At 37.3% G+C, this 21,708-nt stretch overlaps 1 protein-coding gene across 1 annotated transcript in view; it reads left to right on the top strand.

The window, feature by feature from the left end:
* The window catches only part of AKAP6 (A-kinase anchoring protein 6), a 227,249-nt gene that overhangs the window by 162,469 nt on the left and 43,072 nt on the right, over window positions 1–21,708 (top strand). The window contains exon 9 of the mRNA XM_035902044.1: window positions 20,239–20,385. Coding sequence (XP_035757937.1) covers window positions 20,239–20,385 — 147 coding nt within the window. The remainder of the gene's footprint in view (window positions 1–20,238; window positions 20,386–21,708) is intronic.

Below are 21,708 nucleotides of genomic sequence, written 5' to 3'. Positions count from 1 at the left end.
TGGGTCAAAGAAAAGTTCTACTCTTAGAACTTCTACCTGATTTAATCTTCAGTTCCGGTTTTTAGGTGTCTCTTTTTTTGTTAGCTATCTACAAAGCTATGTCAGGTGTTTACGCCAGAGGCTGAAACATGTAATAGTTTAAATAAATAAATAACAAGAGAAAGAATAAAGCAGGTGATGAAAGCCACCTCTTTTTTTCCACCTTTGCCTCTGTGCTGAGCTAGGGACCTTTCTATCCATTCCTCTTTCTAACAGTAATGGTTAAATGCTGTGTTTAGTTGTGATCTATGAGCCTTTTAGTCTCTTTGTGCAGTTAGTTTCCTTGCTAAGTAGAGAGTAAAATTCACAGGATGCCTATTAAAAATTAGAATGGGTATACAGGTACGTGCTTGATTCACTTTTAATAAACATATAGGATTTTTTTTTTAAAATATACCCAAAGAGCAGTTCGTCAACAACTCGTGAATACACACGGTAGATTGGTAGCTAATTCATGGCGGGCAGAGGATTAGACACAAGGGAGCAGGTTTCATTGCAGATGGAGACTGTTGGTCTGGGCCCTGTGGGCCAGCCCAAGTTCAAGCATCAATCAAGGGAGTGAATGAAGAGCCAGTTTAAGGCCAGAAATATGAAAATCTTCCATCTTATTCCCCAAATGTGGCATATGAGATCTGAAACGAGTCACATTAGAGAGGAAGGAAATGCCTGCGATTACCCGGGTACAAACCAGCTAAAAATCATAGGACATAGATAGCAGTGACTCTAAGGACCAGGAAAACTGGAACTCCAGACAAAAAAGGCTTTGAGGCAATAGAAACAATGTTTTAGTCTCTGAAAAGAATTGATCAGAATGATACAAATACTTCTAAATGAATTTAAAGCTATAAAAAGGTTTCCTTAACCAATACCAGAAACAAAAGGGGATATGGTATGGTGCCAGGAACTAGAGCACCCATGTGTAACTGGAGACATAAAACATTTCTTAATTGTATCTCTTCCCCAGGATCACTTGTGAAATACACAATTCCCATTCACAGGGAAGACATTAGAGTAAAGCCATTGTAATATATGCCTCCAAACAGTGGCCAAACTATCCAGAGAAATGCCAAAACAGAAACAGCAGAACACACACATAGATGTAAGTCAAAAGAACCCACGAAGCAGGGCAGATGCAGACTGGCTGAAAATGTAGGCATTTTAGTGCATCATATGTAGTGTAACAGGCAACATAAAAAGTAGAAGGAAAAATGTTCTTGAGAAAAAGGGCCAGGCAGACAGATTGAATATTGCAGTTACCTTTGAAATGAAAATGTAGTGTCTGAAACCATTGAGAATTTAAGGTTTTAATGAAGAACGAGATATCTGTAATGTGACTTAAGCAGATCTAAGATTCTCAGTGTTCTGGCAATGCAGAAGGCTGCCAGGCATTCAGTTGCTATATTTGCAACTATGCTATTAGATCAATGACTAATTTGATACCAGCTGGATTGTGGAGCCAGCTGCAGTGCAACACTGATAAGGAGCAAAATTAGACTGGAGAGATGCAACCAAGCACTGCAGATGTGCAATGAAATCACTGTGAGACCAGTGGATGAATGCAGTCAGTCAACAAGGAACCCCTGAAATAAGAAATGTCATCACTTAAAGTTTACTATAGTTGTTTTACAAGAATTCTACATGCCCATGGTCACAGGTCTGTACAAGCTCTGGTTTCAATGGGAGATCAATATTCAAAGCAGTACCTGAAAGAAACAGGAAAGTGGCTGTGATTGTTCCCTAGCATTCTAGCTGAATATAACATACTTGAAGAAGATGAGCACTTAGATGTTAAATGGAAGTTAGCACAACACACACACACACAAACACACCCCAATCATTCTAGAGTCCACCAAACAGAATTCTGTTAGTCTAGTAAAACTGCTGAAAAAGGCAATGTGGCAAAGCAGAGACCCCGCACCCACAGAAAATAATGCAGAGTGGATAAATGATCTACTAATGGTAGAAAATCTTGGAGTAAACTGACCCCAAAATCATTGAACAAAATGCTGAAAGCCTGGCACACATTACAAATTTTTTTCATGGCAACGTTGATGTCAAACACACATTTTGGCATATTGATCAGAATAAGCAACATAGCCACTGTTTTGCTGCATATGTTGTCAGGTATCCGTACGCTTTTACGCTCCTCAGTCTGAGCTTCTACAGGTGCAATATGGACTAGGTACCCTTCCTCTAGGGAGGAGGTGATGGCAGTCTAAATATAGGAAACAGAAATGTCAAAGAAGAGGCAGTGCATAAGCAACTCCTAAGCAGACACCTGGACAGGAGTATTAATCTAAATGCAGAAAACTTGAAAGAATCTGAGTGACCTGTGGGTGGCATCTATTGATTTTTGAAGGACTTTTCTGCTGGCCATGAGAAACCAAGAGACCCCCAGGAAACAGGCAGAACACTTGACAGAAGGACTTTCACCAAGATGAACAACTGTTTTTACAAATTTTTTTGTACACTTGGCAAAAGCCTATGGATTTTTGCCATGGTCAATACAGAGTAAAAAAAAAAAAAAAAAAAAAAAAAAGTTAAAGGACCAAGGGCAAATAAAAGGGGGCGGGGAGGGGCGAAAAAATGTACCAGTCCTTAAATGGTAAGACTGTTTCAAGGGGCTGAGCTATGGTCTTCCAATTTAAAGAAGTAGGGTATCCCCATTACAGAATTGCAGAGTTTTGGGAGAATCTCCTGGTGATACAGAGCTCCCGTAGCAGCTCCTCTATAATTTTTCCCCGCACCATGGTAGAAGTAGTGAATGAGTGTAGGGGTAAGCAAGAACGAAAATAGCATTTCTTCCAATAGAGATCCCCAGAGAGCCCTGGTTTCTGAAATCAGTGAAACTCAGAATTTCTATCTTGCCCAGAAGCAACAGCACATCTTGCTCCCTTCACATGCACAGTGCACTTGTCTTCCATGACAGGTAAGGTACCACGAGTTGTCTGATGGGCAGTATCTCACCTTGAAGACAGCACCCACTGCTTCCAGCTGCAGACACACCCACACCCCACCTTTTTTAAAATTCAGTTCAAGTTCTGGATGTATCTCTATAAAATAATGAACAGTACTGCATCCTTCATAAAAGCAGATTAACATGGTTAGGAGCTTAGTATAGATGCAAAGCAAGGAGAATATAGTTATTTAAAGACACATATGTTCATTTAGTTCACTTGTCTGTAGGACACATATCTATATGTATTTTGTCTAACAGCACAAATGCTAAATAAGTGTGCTTTGCTATTCCTGGCACATTTCAAAGTTGCTCAGAGTATTAAAATGTTAAGCAATAAAATGTGTATTTCATGGAAAATGTTTCTGTTTGGCTCACAGTAATTAAAATTCAACTCTTTCTGTTAGAAGCTAGATTAAAAGGGAGGTAGAACATCTCTGGCCAACTGCAACTGGCAACAGCAAGCAGAATTGCTTATTGGTGGGGATAGGTGGGATACTTGTGCGGAGCTCTGCATCTCTTTTAAAAACCATGTGTCCCACAAGCTATTGGTTGGCTCAATGGTGGGGTGTTCTCTCTCTGTGGACTAACCATTTCCATGGGCAGTGCTCTTCATTGCTGTGGGAAACCAGCAGATAGGAAATCCTGACCTTGGTGCTGAGGCATGCTCGCCTGATGCTAGCTAAAATTTTCTGATTTGTCCCTACATGTTTAAACAGCGAGGAACTATATTTCCTGCACTTGACCCAAGTGAATTCATGCCAGAAAATGGATCTCCTACCAATTTCCCCTGTTTTAGTCCCTTCAAACCAGTCACTAGAAATATACTACTGTAATAACTTGAACATCATTTAAACGCTGTTATGCTCCTGGGTGCCTATATGTATTCTGAACATCTCTTCACTGTCTGGGTAACCTCCAAGCAGGGAGACCTAGAGTGATTGGAGATCTGATGGTTTAGGCGTTTGGTTTCATTAAAATCAGCATAGACCATTTGGATCATGTGTATGATTTGTTTGCGAACTTAATGTAGAGGTCTTATGAGAAAAGGCTTTTATATTGATATTTATGGTTTTATAAGGCTAAAAATAGCACAGAACACCCACCATTTCCAGTCACATGCATACTGCTTTGCTCTCTGGTGCTTTCTAAATTCTTCCCTCCTGAAGCATACGGTCCCTTTTCCAGGTTCTTCAGAGACTGCTGCATCTTTGAATTCTTTTTGCAGCTATATATCTTTTTAGCTTGCTGACTTAATATGCCAGGGCCAGAATTTGCAACCCTAGCACTACAGTTTTTAACCCCAGCAGATTCTGATTGAGTAAATCTCAAAACCAGACACTCTCCCATGTTCTGATCCCTAGTTGTCAGGTCATCTAACAGTTGAGGATCTTTCTGAAGTTTTGACCTTAACTCATCTGTTCAGGCATCTCAGCTACTTGCTACTAGTCAGCAGTGACCTTACAATTCATATCCACTTCTTTTGTGAGTCTGAATGTACAGTGTCAACAAAAGCTTGCACTGATGCCCGTTGTCGTTGCTTTGTATGGCTATAAGATATGTGGATCCAGACCTGTGGGCATAGCAGTCTTAGTTCCTACGTCCTTTTAAGTAGTGGTGCTGGCCAACATATTTTTGTGTATCCTGTGTCCAAGCTTCCCAGGGAAGCTCCTGGAAAACACTTATGGAATTTTTTTGTCCAGATCCTCTTCTGGTCTTTCCTAGGGAGTTGAAGGGTACAGTGCGATAGACTGACCTGTTATGGAACCTTATTTTGTAAAGTGGCATGGAAAAGCCTAGGAACTTAGCTGCTGTTCATTTTTAACAGAAGAAAACGTTACCCAATCAACCTTGGTATCCCGTCTCAAGCAGTGACCACTCCTGAAAAACCTAGGATAAGATGAAGAAATGCTCTCTTTCATATGTACTTGTATGAGTTCCAACAGGCTTTAGCTGATGGGGTTTTATGCCTTTCTTTCACGTTTATCTTTTCTTTGTATGGTCCTCTAATTTTCGTGTTCGTTTAAGATGGATAATTAGCTGATTTGACCACCAGGTGTCCTACTACACTGTGTTGTTAGCGTATGCCCTAACTCATGTCTTGAGAAGGGTGTACAATAATATTTATTAAAACTTCTGTTGTTAGATGGCGTTATTCCATGAGTGCAAGTGTGACTTTTGTAATCTTAACTTGGTCTTTGTTGTTGTACCAACCAAATGTAAATGTATTCATACCAGTGGGACTTCTTCAGGCCTAGGAAATGTTGCAAAATTAGAAACATATATAATGTCCTTAAAGATTTTTGTATGGTTTAGATATTCAACCCTTTTTCTTAAGTGCTTAATGGCTTTACCAAGGGACAGTTAACTTCTGCCTCTGCCATTTCTTCCACCCTTTATTAAAGAGGCAAAGAATAAAATCAATGCAATGACAATTCTTCAAACATCAGTACCAAATGCCAATCACCAATGAGCTGGAAAAATTACCTTTAATAGGGTTAATGTAGTGCTAGTTTAGTTGCTTAATGTACAAAAGCTCTATGGCCGGTTCTAAAATATGTATTCATTACTTTAATTTCTTTAAACTTCAGTTCTATAGCAACATATTATACCTCTAGCATAATAGCTAATGAAGTGACCTAAAATAGTTGAATCAGATGTAGATTTGAAAAAAGTAATGTATCCCTGTAAGGAATACGGAATATTCAACAAGGGCTTTTTTTATTAATTTTAGAATTGTCACTAATTATAAAATGATTGTTAAGCTGGGAAGTACAGCCACTTAAACTGGGAAGGGAAAACACTTTATGTCATTGAAGTGCAGATGCCACTCACAAAGGTTCTGTCACCATAAAAATTGGAGTAACTCCTTTTTCCTGATATTCTCAATAGAATATATTCCCTCAAAAATCAAAAAAAACACAGAATAAACAGTCAGATCTCATTCTTTCCCTTTCCTCCTTTTCTCAGATTTTTTCTTATATTCCTTCCATCTCCATTTGGAATTACTCAATTCCCTACATATACAGCATAGTATAACAAGCCTCTATTAACCAGGCAGACAACAGTTAAAGTTGAAGACATCAGTACACATTACTTAAAGCACGTATCTTGTCTTAATGGACACAGATCTTTCCAATTTGTATTTGAACTGCCAGACAGCTATCATGGCATGCCTGGTTACCAGGATAGGCTTTCCACAAAGCAGGACCAGAATGTCTTGAGAGAATGCCAGAAAGACAAAAGTTCATGTCTTCCCTAGTTTCACTAAAGCTGAAGTAGATTCAAAATATCCCAAATTTGCTTCATATTACTTTACTTCTGGTTTTGTGTCCTGATGTTTCCTGCTGCTGTGGTCTTCTGAAGCATTTCTATCCTTCTCAGATATATGCATATCTTTTCCAGTTTTCAAGATATGCCTTTTTCATCTTTTTTATGTAGCATTCAGACATTAAAATAGCAATAACTTGCTAGTCTCTAAATCCACTGACATTGCAAGTGTTATATAGATCTGAATACCGATGCTATAGTCATCAGTTTATCAGTCTGCTTAGAACACAGAGATTAACATTTCAGCGAGGCAACATAAGTCAACACGGACTTGTGGGGTTTTTTTCTAAAATCCATTTCTACAGTTTCATTGCAGTATTCTACAGAACTCTTCTTTTTTTAATTGCTGAAAGACAGGTTCTATTAATACACAGGTGCTATGCTGTGTGCTAGTTTCAGAGAAGCTCATTACAAAATGCTAAATACAAAAGGGCAGATTCCCTGGTCTGTCAAGATCACTTCATATTCAACTTTACAATTTCCAAAGTGAATCTAGAGCTATGCACTAGAAAATACTCTCCTTGTGGGTGAAATTCTCATTGGTATCATCCACTTCATTTGCTACCACTTTTTTTTCTCCTGCTCCCCATCATCCTTTTCAGCATGAAAAGAAGCAGAAAAAAATCTTTACGTGAACCAGGAGAGCCTAAGAAGTAAAAGCCAGAACGTGAGTACAGGCGATATTGTCGATAAACATAAATTATTTTTCATTTATATCTGGTTCAAGTTATTGAAAATTGGCTTTCTGACAGCCCTAGGAAGAATCAAGCCTTAAGAATGTCCAAAGTATGCGTATTTGAGTTCACCAGCCTCTGCAAAAATTATTCAGCTTCTCTATGTTTTGGTTCTATAAATTGTAATCGAGAACCGCCAAACAGAGTTAACGCGAGATCAGTGCAAGTCATCTGGTTTTGTGTTTGATTCTTGTAGTAACATCATGCTTTCACAGGAATTCAAACTATTGGCAAAGGTATAAGAAGATAAAACATCTGGAAGTTAAAATTAAATAAATTCAAACTAGAAACAAGCCATGCAGTTTCTGACAGTGAAGGAAGCTGGTTATTTATCATCTTACCAAGGAATGCTATGAATTTTCTACCATTTGCATCTTTAAATCAGGGCTGGATACAATACCAAAGGATTTTCTCTAAGCCAGAAAGTCGAGAAATTAATATAGGAAGAGAAGGTAAGACTATGGCATGTTTTATGCAAGTGGTGAGGTTAGATTATGACAATTTCTTGAACTCCAGATCTTTGAATCAGCCCAAGTTTTGTCAGAGAATATTTTGGCAGAACGCCATTAGAGATGAGAAGACGCTTTCAGCTTTCATCATGCCAGCAAATAACAGAGTTCACATTTAGCAGCAGCATAAATCCTTGAAAACAGACACCTGAAATAAGGGAAATAGAAAGAAACAGAGGAAAAGTTTCTTTTGTTTCTGTCTCACTAGTTGTTCAGTAGACAAACTCATTCAATGTCACTGCATTCATGTATTCCTTGAAAGGTAACTATTAGTGTTGGTTCCTAAATGTCTTGTAGAAATCAAGATTTATTGAGCTTAGAGCGGAGGTATTTTCTACAATGACTAAAATGTATCATAAGTACAATATTTTTTTTCTGTCTAGTGTAGAGCAAACAATGTTGAGTAGTTCTGAGCTCAGGCAAAGTATTATGTTGGGCAGAATGCTGGAGCGGATCTCAGAAGACTTGCGCTCCCACATCGAGATCTTCCCTGACAACAGACATGGTGTGTGTCTGTATTCTCAGTTTCCCATTTTAAATCGAGAATTATATTTCTCCACCCCACAGGACTGTTGCAAGTCTGCAACTATTTGGAGCATAGGAGTGGCAAGCTTGAGGCTGCCCGTGCAAGGCTGCATTAGGGATACCCTTGCTGGTGGCCATTTGGAAAGAGGCTAAGGGTCTCTCCTAGGCACAGCAGCTGTTGGAGATACAGAGAGACTGGCTTTCAGCATGGCCTGGACTGTTTAGCTTCCAACATTTCTGGGCAGAACTGGAGTTCATAGTAACGTCTCACTGCATCACATCACATCACAAAGTAACAGAGTGCATACTGCTGTTCCTGGTGGCTCATGGTCACACTTCACATACTCCTTGGAAGTTACAAGGCTCTTAAAGAACAAACCCAATGTCACATGCAGGTGGCCAGAAGCAGGTTTTCTTTGACTTTTTCCCTTTTTCTTTCCCATTATAAGTGTGATAGTTCCTCTCATTTTTATTGCTTAGGTTTTGTCTGTCTTAAATTATTTAAAATAGTAAAATATTATTACATTCAGAAAGTGCATTTTTAGAAATTAACTCAGACTCTAATTTTCTAAGACTCTGGAGGCTAAAAAAAAAATCATATAAGTTATCATGTATGTTAGTTTTTAGAAACAATGGCCACACTGATACAGTCCTTTAAATATCATTTAGCAAACATAGCAGTGTTGTTAAGTATTCTAGAGTTGAAATACATCTTGGAAGAAGTTTTTCCACCTTCAATGTAGTCTGGCTTTTTGCTGAAGAAGTTGTTTGGGCATAGCGTTATGCTTTTTCGATCACCAGTGGGGAAGAGAGAAAGCATCTGCGTTAGATACCCATTGGTCCATCAGGGTGTTACCAGTCTCAGATATTCTGAAGAAGGCTAGATGTTAGTTCTTGCTGTTCAGTCATCTTTATACGCTGAGTTTGTTACAGGGAGCATTGAACTTCCTATCAATAAGGCAAAAAATGATCACTGCTGTAGAATTTGCTATCAAAGCTGTTAATACCGTAAAAAAATTAAATATTTTCTTCCATGTTAAAATAATTCAATGACATTTGTGAGGTGTACAACTTCTTGCCAAGTCTTCTAATTTAAAACATTATCTGTTTGAGGAAAACATATGTTAGAAATTTTTAATTCAGTGATAGGAAAGGCACTAATGAAATATGCATGTATGAATTTTGTATTGCATAAGTTTCCTCTTTCTTGAAATATGATTAAAAGCCAAACATCTGGATGATGTTTAAAAAGCTTGAATTTCCAGTTTTCAGAGAGATTCAATCTATTTTGACACTGTACACTTAGCCCTAACATTTTCAGCATGCTGTTAACATTACTTGCTATTGTAAAAAAATAAGTTCAGGTTTAAACAAAGTTGGACTTCTCCTAATGCTAAAAATATTTTCTGAAATAGCTGTTTCTGCAGCATTCACACAGCCATAGTTTAGGCTGTGTCAGCAGTTCCATTATAAATTTGCTCTTGAAAGCGGTTTGTAGTTGATCATAAAAATAACTTTTCAACTTGAGAGTATTATTTCTTTTATAAAGAAAGTACTATGTTTTTCCTAGAATAATATTAAAAATGAAATATTGGGTTCTTAAGAATATATAAAATTCAATATAAAATGAGATTAGCCTACTGTTAACACAGATAACGGCACTGGGATGCCAACTTTCTCCTTTTGTTTTAATAACATTAATGTGTACTGGAAAAGAGAATAGCTATTATCTGCTATGCCTCTTGAAGGGTTCAGGATGCATCTGTCTGGCGATGATAATAAGTAGTTAACTATATAACTTTCTTTTTAATATGTTTTAACAATGGTTTTGATGAGGTATGTTTTAACAGTATTGGTATAAGAGGAATTACGGTGGTTGCCAGTGTTTTAGACAGTCAGTGGAGATGTTTTAGCACTCCTAGTGGACCTGCTGCGTGTGCCAACTTTGACATCACTCAAGGGAAATTATAAGGAACAAATCAAACAGCACATTATAAAAACTATTAGCTTTCACTTTACTTAATACAGTACAGGATGTGCATTTGAAATAAAAATTACATTTTTCATTATAACTTCGGGGCAAACTGAGAGATCTGCTGTCAACACCCTTTCTGATCAGCACCTAGAAGGGCCCTCAAACAGGTGTAAGTTCTGTCATGTAGAAAAAAGTTCAAATACTTTAAAGATCATGTTGTTACCCTAGATACTACAGGTAATGAGAACTCAGATCCACATGTTCTGAGGCTAGAGACTGAGCAAGCTAGATGCAGATTCTCTTCGGTCTTGACTTGAGGTCGCTCACCAGCCTGCGGAGATTGCAGGGCTATCATCACAGGCCAGGGATCATTTTCTTCTCCTACAGTTGACAAGGTCTAGTAATGTGGATTACTAAAGCCAATGCACCTTAGATGGTGGATATACTGATTTTAGTGGATTCTCCTGTCCTTTGGTGGAGACTTTGAGTTCTGCCTCTGTTGGTCTGTGGAACTTTGATTTCCATTTGGCTCTTTTTGCAGTGGGGAACCTCTTCTCCTCTGAAACAGTATAGCAAATAGGTAAGAAGAAGAAGGATCCAGAGATATTCTACCCTCAAATATATCCCAGTAGGTAGTGCTAGAAGAGAGGATAATTTATTTGTCGATTTTCAGTCAGAATTCACTCGCAGGAGGTTATTACTGACCACCATTAGCATTCTGGATGAGTAACAATGGAGTAAGGACTTCAGAAGAGCCAGTCTGTGAAAGATAAATGCACAGGAACATCCATTTCAAAATAGAATGATGCCTGTAACATACAGCCTGACAATAGTTGGTGCATTTGGAATTAAATCTTTGTGTAGAGGAGTTCCAATTTTATGTTTCATGCATACTGCAGAAGCAGGCACAGCTTAGCAGAAGGGAGGATAACAGGTTATAAATTACTTGCTTTGATTATCGTCTTCAAAAAAATCTCCATAATCTTCCATTGTTGTATTTTATTTTGTAAAAATGTAAATGTAAAAATGTAGCTATATGAGATTTGGTAGGGTCGGCATTTCAGAATATCCAGCCAAAGATGGAGCTGCAACTCCACGGTTTTGTTTCCAGGCCAAACAGTTTACCTGCCATCAAATATATTTTCTGCTCAGTAATGGGCAAACCGCGGTCTACACCAGTATTTTGGAATCTCCCTTACTCTGTGGGTTTTTTCCTCAAAAAATGTACCTGAGCACTAACCCAAAGGTATAGTAGTTATCAATTCCTAAAGAGCGCTTTTTTTAATTTATTTTATATCAATTATTCTCCAGACAACTGAATAAATGCAGATTGAGCTAAATCCCCATTTGAGATGTTAAGCATGTCTGTAGGTTGCATCTGTATTAGTCTGTGCCAAAAGTCACACCTCTGGTGCAAGGTGTGAGAAACCCCTCAAAGCTCTAACAGCCTCGTTGCAAGCAATACAAGACCAATCTCAGGAATTCCTTCATATTATCAGCCGAAGATCCCAGTAAAACACAGAGTTTATGAGATCGATAAATTGTTATAACATGAAGTACAGCAACTCTGTGGCCTTACCTGAACTGCGCTATAACCTGTGCTGTGGGACCGTGTTCTACCATCATCTGCCAGGGTTTGTCCCCATTTGTGGATGGGTGGCAGTTTCTAGATCTAGTGGAATCTCATCCACCTGATACTTGATTACCCTTGCTATATAAATGCAAACTGCTGTATTTTGGCTATATGTTCTTAGCAATTTAATTATATTTAAAATCTGGTTAATAGTGTAGTAAATAACTGGTATTGCTACAAAATTGTATTGTGAAGATACTGCGATTGAATTTCAACACAAGTTGACACTCAATTAAAATTTCCATATATCTCGTGAATTAGGCAGTTGTTGGCTGCTATATTAAGGTGGATATCTTCCTGCCTAACTCAACACTGAGCAAGACAGGCAAAATGCATAATAAAGCCAAATCAAGACTTAATATACCCACTCAAATTTTTATTGTTTGTATCAAGTATTAAGCTTGCAGGACAAACTCAGGGGTGTGGATTAAAAAAAAAAATTAAATGAGCAGTACTTAAACGAAATTCCTCTATATTTAGAGTAATGAAGCTGGGGAAAAAAAAAAAAAAAAAAAAAGAGAGAAACCCTTAAAACTTCTTACTGAATTACTGCCATCAGCCAGTAGATCCATGGGGCTTGTTCGGCTAAAAGCCACAACAGACTTTGTAATGCAATGATGTAATCTTGGCTTTGTGTCATTTATATTCAACCTAAAAAAACAATTTTCCTGAATAGACAGGCTGACAACAATATTGTTCAGTGTTGGTTTTTATTTGGATTGTTTCCAAACGGTTCATATGCCTCCACAGCAACACCCCATGCCCGCTTAAGTTTTTGCTCTGAATTCCGAAGTTTCCCCCTTTTCCTCGCATTTTATTTTGCTTTTAGAGTCCCAGTTATGTTTGTGAAACTAACCAGCTCGGCCACAAAATTAGGATGTATCTTGCAGAGTGCATTCATTTTACTTTTTGCATATTTTTCCCGAGGTCATGTCAAGGTTAGTTTGAATTCCATCCTACATTAAGACTTCTTTCACAGCTATTTAGCTCTGCAGCCTACTCCCCGCTGGGGTCTGCCCCTTGGGCACGTCAAAGCTTCAGACCTGACAAATCACACACAGATGAAGCTGTACAGTTTTTTAAACAGTTTCATCAGTAACGTGGGTTTTTTTTTTTTTTTCTTTTTGCCTTTACACTATACTTTTTTTTTTTTCCACTGGAGTTTATTCTCTGAATTGCAATATCCTGAAGAGTGATTTCCGTATGGAAAATTCCCTTGCACAGGCGAGTTGTAAAATAGAAACAGCGTTGTACAGTACGTGCCACTCACAGCCTCCCAGAAACTGAAAGTACTGCAGATCCTCTTAATTAGTAACAAGCTATAGCTCCTTGTCTAATAACTGTAATCGTATTGTTAACATCTATTTGCACAGAAGAGCCTAAAACTATAAAGGCTGATAAATATTCAGAATTTATCATCCATATTGCAAACCCGTTAGTTATCCAGGAGAGCTGTTGGTTGTTCACAGGAATAAACTTCTGTCATCCTTGGGATTACTCAGATGAGTAAACGTTCATCGGTGTCAAGAAATGACGCTGTGCTTTAGCAGCAATCCTTATGGGACTTGGGAAATTTTAAGTGGGTGTATATGTGTGTATATATATAATTAGCTTCACAACTATATGCAGGGCTTTCACCACCTACATTCATGCACAAGCACAGCCCCCCCACACCCCTATCCCCCCCCGATGTATATGTCGCTGCAGAAAAAACGGCTTGAAGTGTATAATGCAGCTTGCAGGTGAAAATAAATTTTCCAAAATTCTTAGCTGTAGACTCCTATCTGTATTTCAGCATTTTGTGAAACTAATGGTGCACCACCATTTCCCGTTTAATTGATGAAGTTAAAATGCTTGGCTGCTAATGAGTGTATTAGCAAACAATATACCCTTAACAAGCTTAAGCAGCTCAGGATTTTAAAAAGCAGCTTACTGTCCTCCTCATTTTTATAAGACAAAATGTACTGCCTTCTACAAATTGCTTGATCGACTGATGAAGTACTATAATTATAGTTGTATTGCAGTTTTGACAAAGCCACAATAACAGATTGTAGTTTAGTCCCCACTCTAGGCACACAACTCTTTGCATTACAAAACCCAGTTTTACTGGTCTAATTCTTACTGAGAACAAAAGGCACCTGGAGATGTTAACTATATACTAAAAGAAAACTTGGAATCTAGGAAATAATAATATTGAAGCATGACTTTTCTTCTCGCAGTTTGTTCATTGGGAATGGTATCTAATGAAGAGCTGTCTAAAGGCTTGCTTGTTTGGAACTAATTAAAGACAGATATCCTAAATAGAAAAAGGATCATGGGAATTACATTAGGTGTCTGGAGACTTGTTATTCTTTTGGTACTCTAAGTAGATTGTGGAAGTTGTTAGGGATTCAAGAAATAAGGCGAGCTAATAAAAAGTTCTATTTTTCTGGTTATTGGCCAACTATTGTATTTTTGTTTGCAATAAGATTTGTGCCAACAGGCTAGGGGCTTGAATAAAACATTTAAACATTTGTGCATTAACACATTATGGTGAAAAGAGAGTCTTGTGCTTTCACTCAGTGCATTTCAGCCTTCAATTAATGTGAAAGCACTACAATGCCTATGCAACTTCTCTTGCCTAGTGGTGCACCATTTATCATTGCAGTTTTACATTGACCTTGACACCCACTTCATTAGAATAAAGATTGTCTACCATTTAGGTTACATTGTTCCTCTGCACAGAGACCCCATGCAAATTTCTGTTCAGATAGAAGAGCTGTGAGCCTGTCAGAGGTCATCTGCATTAAATGATTGCAGCTATTTTCCAACTGCTTCTTTTCATTCTACTCAATTCAGGCTAGGAGGATCAATCAAGCCCTCTGCCTGAAACAGTGGGACTGCTGGGAATATAACTGTTTTTGGTAGTAGTGGATATGCCCTAAACAGTATTAAATATTTAATATAAATTCATTAAAGGGCATACAAAGTCTTCAAAAAGATATTACACTTATAGTAAAATTTAAAGGGTTGGGATCACCTTCCTTAAAAAAAAGACAGAACAATGGCTACTGACTGCATAATTTTTTAATGTAGGCAAAATTTCGTTCATGAAGTTACTTAATATTTCTTTCAATGAGTTTATTTCTCCAGCTGCCACAGAAGGGAATGCGTAGCAGAGGCATAATCCGCATTTAATACTTTCTGAAACAAAAAAGCAAGGTGTCTGCAGGGGTTAGAGACAAAAGTGCTAAGATTTGTTTTGTTTTACAGGCGGGCACCCGTACGCACACGCACTCTCACACAAATGCATATCGTACTGTTGTGCTTATTTGTAGGGGGAAAAAGCAAATGGAAATAAGTTAGCGCTCTCCTTCTTGAGTTTTCGGAGTGATATAATTGGAATTAAATTATTAATGGGAGATACTTAAAAAAGATTGTTTTATGATCTTCTATTAGAGAATTTGCAATTCATTTTAATATTTGTAGTTTGATTTATATTAAAGATAATGCAATCTATGTCCAATTAACAATACATAGCCAATGTAATGTGATTTCCAGATCATGCAAATGGAATAAACTAGAAGAGGAAAAACTGATTCTTAACCTCAGATGTAATTTGCTGTGTGAGTTCTGGCAATTTTAAATGACATTGCACTTTTTAATTTTTCCAAAGGCTCAGCAGCAAATTTATCCCAATCAAGAAAGCCTATTATTAATTTACAAGGACAATTGTAGGAGTCTTTATAATTTCCCTGTGCAATTATTTGCCATAAATTGCTAATAGTGAAATACATGAAGTTTGCGAGAAACAGAAACTGCTATTTATCTAGACAGATCGCTCAGCCCAGATCTTGAATGTTGTCCAGAGGTTCTAGTGCTATTGACAGCGTAAGAAATATAACCAAGCTTCTGGACGCTTTCTAAAATGTTTCACACTGATAGTACCAAAAAGGTAGAAGCATTAAGAGCTATTGTGAAGGGTAGGCTGGCCTCTAGCAGATTCCTTCACTTTGCTTGTATACAGCTGAGCTTTGGACCCTGGACTTTGGAATAAAAAGAGTCTTTGTTCATCACTGAATGGCATTAGGCATGGGCTTCCTAAGGGGCCACCATGAAGCCTAGCATGAAGAGTGCAAACATTATCCAGAAAGCAAAGTGAGAATGTGTGTGAAGAGGTGATGGACAAATGCTGCTAGCTGTGCATTGCTATATGCTTATATATATATATTTATGTTACATATTTGGTGAATTTGCTTGCTGAGTATCCTTTATTCGATTTTATGCCTGCAGTGTATTTTGCAAACATGTGCCAACGCTGACTATGCGTGCACATACAGACACTGAACATGCATGTGTATGTATTTGTGTCTGCAGCAGTCAAAACACCCCGAAAGGCAATTTTAAAAAATTTAAAGACCAAATCCAGGTAAAACTAAAACTGCAGGTCACTCCGTTCTGATCTGTTGTACATCACACAGCCCCATTTGACTGAAGATACTTTGTGAGTATGTGAATGATGGAATGCAGAACATCTACAAATAGCACACCCTTATTCCAATAATGGAGAAAGTTCACTGGCTTAATTCTTCTGTACTTCGTAGCCATAGCTCCACTGTGTGTTCAGTATGTCTAGTCTCTTTTCACTATAACCAACAGAAGCACCATACAAAAGTCTTACAATGGATGTCTTAATCTCTCTGTGTGCTTTTAGAGCATTATTTTGAATTCCATCATGCAGGCTTTTTTTTTTCTTTCCTCTTCTGAAGTTTTATTACAACAACAGAATTCCCAGGGAGCTTTAGGGGCAAGGTTCGCATAATATTGCCCTAAAGTTTTGCTCGAGGGGTGGAATCCGCAGCCCAGTCCTGATCATCTTTTTGTGGTGTTTCTCTTTCTGAAAGATGCAGTGCGCAGTCTTACTGAGTTGTTAACTGTGTACAGATTTTTTTATTGTTTACCAGACAGTGCACATCTACGAACCTTTCATGATGATTTCTTTCTCTGACCTCTCAGTGACTAGGCATCTTGTTCCTTAACACTGAGGGAGGCTGAAAAATGCTTGAGTTGCTCAATGTGTGCCTTCTATACCAGTTTCAAAATGGCTTATTCTTCTGGTTTCCATGGTGACAATTAACACTGTTACAAGGCATTGTTCCAGTCTCCATTTGGGCAGAATTTTCGGGTGTGATTTTTCACACAAAAAATGTTTTATATAAATTTTTAAAGAAAAAAAAAAAAGAAAAAAAGGCACAATTTAGTATAAAGTGTCAAAAAATGTGTCTCAATCAAGCCTGCCTGGATTTCTTAGAATATTTTTATCAGGGGAAGTAAGGTTTTAACTTGCTTTGTTTTGAAATTCAACTTCTCGTGGTTTAAATATTTTTGCCAAACTTATTCACGGATAAATGCTACTGCCTTTTTTTATACTGCACTCTTTGTCCTTTGAGAAATATTGATCGTATTGAGTGAGAAAGAATAACAAGCCAAAATTCTTTAACTTACATAACGGTGTTTTGGCTTTGAGTGGCTTCAGGAACACAAAACTAGCCATGCATGCACACAGCTAATCATGCTGTAAATATTTTGCAGGTTTTCCAGGGTGGTGTTGTTTGCGGATTTTTTTTCCCCAGTTTTTGAATATGACAGGTGTTGTGGGAAATTAAATATTACTCATTTATTTATTGTTGTGGCTGTTGAGAGAAACCTGTGACTTCAACTTTCTTAATCTCATTTTGTCTATTAAGCAGTAATCTATATCATAGCATCCACAGACTGTCACAATGGAGCAGCCTTTGCTCACTTAAAGCTGAAGAAAGAATGAATCTGAAGATTAAATTATCTTCTCACCACAGGATTAAGTAGTCCTACCAGACTAGGGTTGTGCAGCACTGATAGAGCTGGTAGCTAATTTTTCCATGCAACTGCTTAGAGTGTAGGTGTTTAATGGATTAAAAAAATAGCATTAGCAATAGCATCTCGTGCTATCAGTTCTCCAACTGTACCTCCTGTACATTAAGCTCTTCCCTTAACTTAAAATACACACTCCAGGAGTGAAACAATACTGGCTCTCAGTCACATACCAGTACATCTAATAACGAACTGAATTCTTTCATCATTTACAGTTACAGTATAATGCATTTTCTATCAATCAGCACTTTCATCATGCTTGTTTATACAGTAGGTTACATGGTGACAAAGACAGAGCGCGTACATAAAATCTAGCTTATTTATTTTTTAATGTAATAACCTTTTATAACATCTGTCACACTATTTGGGTGATGCTGCACTGAATTATTTTATCTAGTCCAAAATTAAATGAAACGTCTTCTGTTTCTACGTTAACAAGAGCACTGTAGTTATGAAACATGCAATGTATTTAATTTTGGCATCCGTCCTGCACTGTCCAGGAGCCATATCCAGCCCTGGTCCGGGCAGCAGCGACAGCCAGCCAGCCTAGGACAGGTGATGGGTATTAACGAGCTGTGCCTGCACCAGTGTCACACAGCTAGAGGACTCCCTCAGTCTATTAATTCACTTGACAAAAGAAAGGGAGTAGCACGGACTGGATTTCAGTGCCTAGCAAATTGGACTCTGGATTCCCCTTGATATTACATGTACTTATGGAAATAATTATGCAAATCCTTTTCAGCTATATCATCTTTAAATAGAAATCAGATTACATAAAGAAGATTGTAATCTCCTCCAGTGAGCGTTCTAGCTGAAAAGGCAGTAATACGGGACCAAGCAGCATACTTGTTGAACATTTTAGGCCCATAAAATGGTGTTGCCTCTTGGCGGATCCGGTTCCCTAGTGCCAAACCCGGTTGATACCTACTGGCGTATGTTTCTAAAACCTTAGCTGTGGTACGCCGAGTATCGAAAGGCAAGTTCTTTATAAACAATTCCTTGTTTTTTACTATGCATATTCATGTAATTTTGGATACGCAGACACCTGATCAGTGTTCATTAATAATGAGAAATGGTTTAAATCACCTCATTTAAAACATTTGCTCTATGATCCACAAATGACTAATATTTGCTGAAGTTTACATAATACAAATGATGTGCATGTGTTGTGTAAATGAGAGATTAAAATATGAAACTAACAATATGCAAACATATGCATGGAACTGCTGAGGACCTGTTAGCTGAAACAGTGATTTCACACCTTTATTATTTTCTTTAAGCTGTCTCCAATTGTATTTTTGCTTTGTTTTCCTACAGTACATGTTCTTGGATCTGGCAAAGGCACCCATGCTTAATTTTTTTATACTTAGCCCAGTTATTAACATTTTCAGTATGAGCTGCTATAGTAGTTTTCTTGGCTGAATATAAAGCAAAGAAAGCTTAATGTTTAGGATGCAATTTGCTAATAGCTATGCATAATTTATGGATGTCTTGTAAACACCTTTGCAAGAATATGTGCTGAACTCTCCTCTTTCAGTAAAAGGTGTATTTTTGGCCCTATCAGAAGTTCTATTCCTATGAGCGTTTTGTACATAAGAGAGAGAGGGAATTAGCTTAACTATGTGTAAGATATGTATGCGAGTGGATGCCTGTGTGTTAAATTCTGGTTTTTGATTTACTATACCAGCTACTAAAACATAATTAATTGCTATAGTAACTATTACATTTAATACTTAATTCAGGTTTTCAGAGAATAGAGGTTTTAAAGAGATTTATTTGCAAATGTGTCTGTAGATTAGAATACATTTTTATAGAGTATATAAGTAATATACAACTAAAATATTTAGAAAGTTATATTAAAGTAATTTTGAAAGAAGCTTCTGGTTTTATTCCTGTTTTTTCTGTTCTTTTATTTTCTTTTTTAACAATACATAACAGTGCAGGAACTAAAAGGTAGTTTCAGCTTGAAGAAGCTATTGGACTGTATGAACATGGTGGCTGTTCTCGTTTGTGTGCTATTTCACTGCTCTTGTTGGTTGATGCTATAAAAATCAAGTTACTGGTATTGTGTTGTTATGTCTAATTGTTTCTCTAAGGTGAAACTCTCACATTTTCACGTGTAATAGCATTTCATGCCCGTATATGAGACAGAATCCACAATGAGAGAGAGAAGAAATAAACTGTACAGGAAACATAGTTATGAAATTATTTCCTTGCTATTTTTGGGGGGGTGGTTGGTTTTTTTTTTCAATGGAGGGCCTCAATGTTACTTGCCAGAGTGACGTATTTGAAAAATAAGATACCACTGACTTGAATGAGACAAAGGCGGATCAAGCTTCAGATGAGAGAGTATTAGTGAATATTACTGTAAAGATGAATATTGTGAGTGAGTGAGTGAGTGAGTGAGTGAATATTACTATATGTAATCAATTGCCAACTGCCTGCATAGGTACATCACCCAGACAGTGACGTGCTTGGTAGCTGAATCTCTTATATGTCATGAGAAGGTTGTGTGCTTAAAACAAACAAAAAAATTCAAAAATGGCATAGTGAGCATGATCATAACTGGGCACATAGAATTAAAGTTTAATTTTTTATAGAGAACGCTCTTTACAGTAGCTAATATTATCTATTTCTTTTCATTTTAGAGATACAATGTAGAAATGTCAATCAGGCACCCGAAAAAGATGGAACTGCTTAGTAAGGTTGAAGCTCTGAAGAAAAGTGGTGTTTTACTACCAAATGATCTCCTTGAAAAAGTGGATTCAATTAATGAAAAATGGGAACTGCTTGGGGTATTTGCATTTTTATTACTGTTTGTGGGTTATGTGTACATTTTTGTGTGTTGAAGTACGCTGTCTGTCTGATTTCTAATTTGAGGCACAAATTTCCCTCTCTTTCAATTCACCACGTACATTTCAAACAAGCTACTCATGCTATTATAAAAACTCCACAGTATTTTCCTCTTCTGTTGATTTTTTTTTTTATTCCATGCTTGTCTCCTGTCTGACTTTAATAATTTTAGTTCTTTAATACATAAAAAATGTAAGTAAAATATGCCATGTATTACGGGTATGCACCAAGTCAACTATAATGCAGTATATCTGATATACACTGACTGTCATGCTTGAGTGAATGTTAATAGAATTTATTCTGAAGGTACATGTTAGAGACATCTACTGTTTAACTATTTACTATACCCTTAAGATGAAAAGTGGGGTTGTCACTGCATATTTCAGGTCACACTGATGGCTCAAAAACAAATATGCAGATTCAGTGCAAATCTGAATACCTGAAGCTGAGAATACAGCCAGGATACGTTTCATGCTGCTGTATTCAGCTCACTTTTGACAAAAGCCAAAAAAGTTTCATGTAATTCATTTCACGCTATGATGGGCTGGGTCTCAGCCAAAGAGTGAGATACAAGAATCTGGCAAAAAAAGCAATATAGTGATTCTGTTACCCAGAGACCAGGGATGGCACCGTGCAGGAGACACTATTGTCCTATTGTTGTAAAACAGCTGAGAGAGAGAGAGGTCAAACTATATATTTTTCCATCCACTTCTCTCCTTAATTGCCTTCACTTCAAATCAAGGGTAAGATAAATTTATAAATTACTTTAAATGATTAATTATAGATGTGTGATATTAGCAATACAGTTACATTGCATAATTTTGCATGCTATTATCTTAGCTTAAAAAACATTTCTGATATATTACGAGTAAGCTATACATGCAACCTGGCAACAGCATTTTAAATACTGACTTGTGTCACTAGCTTATTCGGTAATGCAATAGCCATTTTACAGAGGGTGGGGCTTTTTTAGTTCAGCACAGTTGTTTCTAATCGCTTGATTCTCTAAATGTGCAAATTGTGAGAAAATGTGAAAAGTTGTGTTATGGCTAGTGAGCTTATTACTTTTTAATTTTAATCTACAGCATCACCACAAGCATTTTAAAACTACATGAACATTAATAAATTTACTGATAAAAATGGGACTTATTAACCTGGTTTTTACATCTGATCATGACAACTTGTACTTTTAAAATAATTTTGGTTGTGAGCCATATATTTATGACTTTCAAAATATTTAATCAGGTTAATTCAGTGGCACTGCT

The sequence above is a fragment of the Egretta garzetta genome, unplaced genomic scaffold (assembly GCF_000687185.1).
Source record: "Egretta garzetta isolate BGI_Z169 unplaced genomic scaffold, ASM68718v1 scaffold79, whole genome shotgun sequence".
Taxonomy (NCBI): Eukaryota; Metazoa; Chordata; class Aves; order Pelecaniformes; family Ardeidae; genus Egretta; species Egretta garzetta.
This window is presented reverse-complemented; position numbering and strand designations above follow the sequence as displayed.